Source organism: Apium graveolens, unplaced genomic scaffold (assembly GCF_009905375.1).
Source record: "Apium graveolens cultivar Ventura unplaced genomic scaffold, ASM990537v1 ctg2549, whole genome shotgun sequence".
Taxonomy (NCBI): Eukaryota; Viridiplantae; Streptophyta; class Magnoliopsida; order Apiales; family Apiaceae; genus Apium; species Apium graveolens.
This window is the reverse complement of record NW_027417712.1, coordinates 127,323-132,604: the sequence shown is the minus strand read 5'-3', so window position 1 is coordinate 132,604 and position 5,282 is coordinate 127,323. Positions and strand designations below refer to the sequence as shown.

The following is a 5,282-nucleotide window of genomic DNA, read 5'->3' as shown; positions in this document are numbered from 1 at the left end:
ACAAAATTATTTTTACTTAAATGAAATTAAAAAATATATCTTTTATATATAATTGTCTTAATTTATGAGTTTGAATTAATATAATATCTATTAACATATATTTTAAATTTAAAATTAATAAAAAATTAAAAATTAAAATAAGTTGAAAAAAAAATAAGTTGATAATGGTATAAAAAAGAGTCGTTGAAAAATTATTGGGGCCGTGGTCTCGCAAAATTTTAGGTGCTACCCGTATCCTCCCCCTGTGGTTTCCCGAGCGAAATACAATATACATACACCCTTACATACAATAGAATTGTTATTAGATACATATACATACATATATCTGATCAAATTTTTGGAAGGCCCTATTCCCCCAAATCTGCAATGGATCCACCAACTTCTTGGGACTCCTTGCGAAAGCAGGTTTGCTCCTCCCTCTACATACACATGTTTTATACCTATATCCTAGATCTTCTTCTTTTTATGTCTCGTCAATTATGTTCTGATTGTTTCGATTTAGTGGCAATTCTTTGTGAATTTCATTTTTAATTTTTAGTTTTATGAGCTTACTCTTTGTAATATCCCCCAATTATTGTCTTTTACATAGAGATTCTACTTCACAATTTATTTTCATAGGTTATTGCTGCAAAATTTAACTTTAATAATAGTTTCGGCTAAAAATGTTTGTGTTTTATGTTTCGAGATAGGAAGAATCTGGCTTTTTATGATTAGTGCAGAAATTGAATTTTAATTAATTATTTTAACTCCTTATAAGTTGTAAAGCACTATTGTTCACGAATTTTGTCGCTTTTCTTTTTTAAATTTTTAATCTTTTGCTTTATTTCTTTTTGATGTTTTCTGGAATGCGTGTGAATTGTGACAATTTTGTCTATGTTTTATAACCCTGCCATCTGATCTTAATGTGTGTGACTAGGCAAGGAGGCTTGAAGCTCAGTTGGACGATCAAATGCATTTATATAGGAAGTTGGTTTCGAAAAATGTTGGCAGTGGTAATGAGAATGACCTGGAAACGGAAATAGATCAACTGCTCAAACAACTTCAATTAGTAAATTCGCAGATGCAAGCGTGGGTGTCTTCTGGTGGCTCAGAAATTTTTTCCCATACATTGACACGTCATCAAGAAATTCTTCATGACCTTAATCAGGTACAGTTTATTTCAGTGTTTGGTAATTAACGGATATGTTTTATCTCTTGGAGATTTGTTCTACAAACTAGGGATCTTGGATGCAGTGAAATATTTCTAATTAGGTGTCATTTACAGTTTTTTTTTGGTTTTTACATAAATAAAAACAAGTCTCAGGTTATACTAAATAAATTAAAATCATGTGATAATGTGGAGAAACGTAGTTACAATTTATTTTAACGCACTGGAGAAACCAAACAATAAAACTTACAAGAGAAATTAAATTAAGACATTGAGGTACTATTAATTCCGGAATGCAGGAGCTGGGTGGCATTGCTTTGGCACACCATTAACAACTTAATAGAACTTAGAACACAGAAACACTAGAGATGGCAATTTAAACCAAAGAACGAGCTGATTAATGCACACCATTGGTCAAAGGCTGTGCTATTGGTTATTGGTGTTGTAACAAACACTGCACCGAATTTCTGCAACTAATTAAATAGTATTGTTTTTCGAACTTCTTTACATAAAATTTATATTTTGACAGTAGAGGCATATTTATTTGTTCAATATTTGTAACGATTGAAGTTGTTATGTTTCTGAAGAGTACTGTGTACAAAATTACTTTAAATCGCAAGACCTGGTTGCCATACGTAGACAGCTATATGACTTGTGTTAAAGTTCTGTAGTACTTAAAAAGTTTCTGTACACTTTCATTTCGCCAATAATGTTAAAATTTAGATTCAGTTACATTGAATGGACCTCGTACATTATTATTTATTAAATGAGCATAGTTCTCAGTGGTCTCTGTTGTTGTGTAGCCCTTATTTGATTTATAGTCTAAGCTTCTCCGCTGCCGCAAAACATGCAAAATTTTAAAGTATTTTCGAGTTTGACATTTGGGAAACTTTATACAGTTTGCCGGAAGGCTTGTAGCCCTAATTATTCATCCTGCATGTCTTAAATCCTCTTTCCTACTGTGAGTGGAATTGAATTCTAGACCTGAATCACCTTTTGCTATATGAAGTCAAACTTTAAGGTCTAAGAACAATGTCCAACTCCAGCACTAACAGACATCCTAGCTAGGTAGAGCATCACCATTCACCATGCAATTGTATCACCATCTATGCATCTCATCTTGTAAACCAGCCACTGCTGCAACAACTGATATCACATTAGATGGTAATAATAATCAGTATTGTCATGGTTCCTCCATAATCTATATGTTTTATTCACTCTTGATCAAATATACTGTTTCTTGGATTATCAGGAACTTTTTAAAATAATTTATATACTTGTAGTAGTAAGATATGGTTTCCAAGATCTGTATACTTATCTAACTAGAGCTTCTATAAGGTTCTTTTATATGCTATGTGAATAGATGTGATCTTGCGTTCTGAATCATGGAATGACATGAAATGTTGACTTTTGAGCCTAAGCAGTTTGTATATTTTTTTGTCAAACCCTGTTCCAAGATCTCTTTCCTTTTATCATACTAGGCTCTATTTTGGGTTTTTGTTGACCAGATGTGTTTATGTGGAACCCCCAAAAAACACTAGAATAACTTGAGAATTGAAAACTAATCCAACAAGTGCGATTGGTTCCTTCATTATTGTTTGTACCAAGTGCTATCTCTAATTTGTCGTAGACTTTCTTGTCCTATATTTTTAGTTGTGGAACTAATAGGATCAATTTGAACTTCAGTTCATATCTTGAAGCAAAAACCTCTTTTCTTTTTAAAATTATAAATAACTGACTGAAATTTTAAAAATTAAAAAGAATTATTGGCTATTGCTAATCAATCTTTGTGTCACTGCAATTTTCTATATTTTTCTGGGAGAAAAATGTGTTCATGGAACTATGGGTTTGGTTCATTTATTTTTCTCTAGGTGCTCAATCAAGACTTTGATGAAACAGTGGTACTAGTTTGTTTGAGATGGACTAATAACTAAGAATTGAGAAGGACATGAAGGATTGGAAATGTTATCATCTCACTGCTAGATCGTTCTCGTGATTATTTTGTAGGAGTTCATGCGACTTCGTTCTAGCCTTAGAGCCAATAAAGAGCATGCTTCACTGCTCGAGGACTTTAGGGAGTTTGATCGTGCAAGATTAGATCTGGAAGAAGGTGGTTCTTATGAGCAGGCATCTCTACTTAAGGAGCGAGCAGCAATCAGCAGAGGCACAGGACAGGTATTAAGAAATATAATTATAATTCAATTGCACAGATATTTTACCTTTCCCAGTAGGTTAGGAAGTTCATTTCTTATTCATGTTCCATAGCGTAGCTTTATAGGAATTTGATGCATGTGTCTTCTGCAAGGTCCTTTACAATTTACATGCACATTTCAGATTTTCTGGTGCTTTACAGATAACATTTAAAGTAGGTTATCCAGTTGTAGAATCTCAGATCTATGTGGGGACCTACACGGTGATTTACTTTAATTTTGTGTCATCAAACCAGTAAACTGGACGAATGAACCTATATATAGTTTTATCTCCAGATCTTAGAGGTTGTAAGAGAGAAAGAGTATTGTTAATTCCCAAGGTAGTACTATTATTTTTAGGAGCAAGTCCTGCCATTATAAGCATGACAGTATGCTTTAGTACTCTTTTTAACCAAGTCAAGACCAGAATCAAAATGTTTAATATAAAATTTAAGACTTTTCACAGGAACAAGCGACTCCAAGTACAGGGGGTCTTCTGAAAGGAGAAGATTCAAGTAGTTAGGTTTTTTTTTGGTTTCGTTGTCATCAAGTCCTCAGTTTGTTATTAGAAGAGTTAGTTATTCAATTTTTCAGATTTGTAAGTTAAAGAATTTTGTTTATAAAGAGTTGTGAAACTTTAAGATTCAGTATTTCTAGTCTCTCTCCATATAATTATATATTATATTTATATGTGTTCAATTCCATCCATCTGTACTTAATTCAGATGTTGTATAGAGGATAGGCCAATTTACATTTGTTTTTAAATTTAACATTTTAATTACTTGATACTGTTAGTAGTCGGAATGAGGTTTCTCGGTTTGAGACACTTTTCAATTGAGATCTCTCAGGTTTTGCTAAATATTAAGTTGAGAGCTTCATGTTTATATTTTCATGTGTATTAGTGCAGAAAACTAGGTGTATTTAATCTTTTGCCTACTAGTTAAATCTGGTCATGGAAATAGTGTTAGTTATTATTTTATACACTGCCAATTAGAGGAATTTAGGGTCATTGAAGATTAGATAGTGAGAATACATGGATGTATAACACATTCATTGTATTGAGCTACATCTTATTGTTTCCCTGTGTTTATGCTACTGTAAACCGCAGATGGACACTGTAATTTCTCAAGCACAAGAAACTCTTGGAACACTTGTGTTCCAGCGCTCAACTTTTGGGGGAATCAACTCAAAGCTTAGTAATGTTAGCAGTCGTCTTCCAACGGTAAGCAATTTTCTCGTGCTTTCTTGAAGATTTTTGTTATTCATTATGTGAAGTACAGTTTAATGAAAGGTGCTGCTTTACTTTGCCAGGTGAACAGTATTCTCTCTGCAATAAAGAAGAAAAAGTCCATGGATACTATTATCCTTTCCTTGGTTGCATCCGTCTGCACATTTCTCATTTTAATATATTGGTTGACCAAATAGGAAGTACTTGTAGTCTGTTGGTGGATTAACGTGGTACGAATCCCTCTTGTTGTATTGCTTGTAACCATCATGTCTTGGTTTTTTGTTAAGTTGTGCTATTCTTTTTACTCGCCATTGCATAAGATGGCACTGTATACTCCCTGTTGGTTTGTGGCACCAGTTAGCATGCCTTGTATAAAAAAATTTACAACTCAAATACCAAGATTACATATTTTATTTATTAATTTGGTCTTGCCAGAATGAAGATTTTTTTCATCTTTGAATTTCAAGGAGGCTGTGTAATTATTTTAATTGAACTGTGTTCAATGTCTTGATAGTTCAAGACAGGCACCACGACCTGCTGATGATATTACAGATTTTACGAATATATCATAAACTGTCTCAAGTGTTGCCACCTATCTTTTTGAACTTTGTAGTGCTAGGAAGGGCAGGAAAGGCATGATACTCCCAATTCATTGCTTGGTGCGTGTAGTGTGGGTTCTTTTTGAAGAGCAAGTTCCCTTGAAGCACGCTTTAGTTAA

The 5,282-nt window shown here is 33.3% G+C and overlaps 1 protein-coding gene across 1 annotated transcript; it reads left to right on the top strand.

Moving 5' to 3' along the window:
- The first annotated feature begins 248 nt into the window (after positions 1-248).
- On the top strand, positions 249-4,985 carry LOC141700596 (Golgi SNAP receptor complex member 1-1). The gene is made up of 5 exons (XM_074504300.1): positions 249-405; positions 917-1,147; positions 3,155-3,322; positions 4,445-4,558; positions 4,648-4,985. The coding sequence occupies exons 1-5, from the start codon at positions 367-369 to the stop codon at positions 4,759-4,761; spliced, it is 666 nt and encodes a 221-aa protein (XP_074360401.1). The 5' UTR covers positions 249-366; the 3' UTR covers positions 4,762-4,985.
- Positions 4,986-5,282: the final 297 nt, after the last annotated feature.

What these genes read in the sequence shown, in the direction of transcription:
- LOC141700596 (XM_074504300.1), top strand. Translation starts at nt 367, where the DNA reads ATGGATCCACCAACTTCTTGGGACTCCTTGCGAAAGCAG. An exon ending in GGGACTCCTTGCGAAAGCAG is followed by an intron (nt 406 to 916) that starts GTTTGCTCCTCC and finishes GTGTGTGACTAG; the next exon opens with GCAAGGAGGCTTGAAGCTCA. An exon ending in TCAGCAGAGGCACAGGACAG is followed by an intron (nt 3,323 to 4,444) that starts GTATTAAGAAAT and finishes TGTAAACCGCAG; the next exon opens with ATGGACACTGTAATTTCTCA.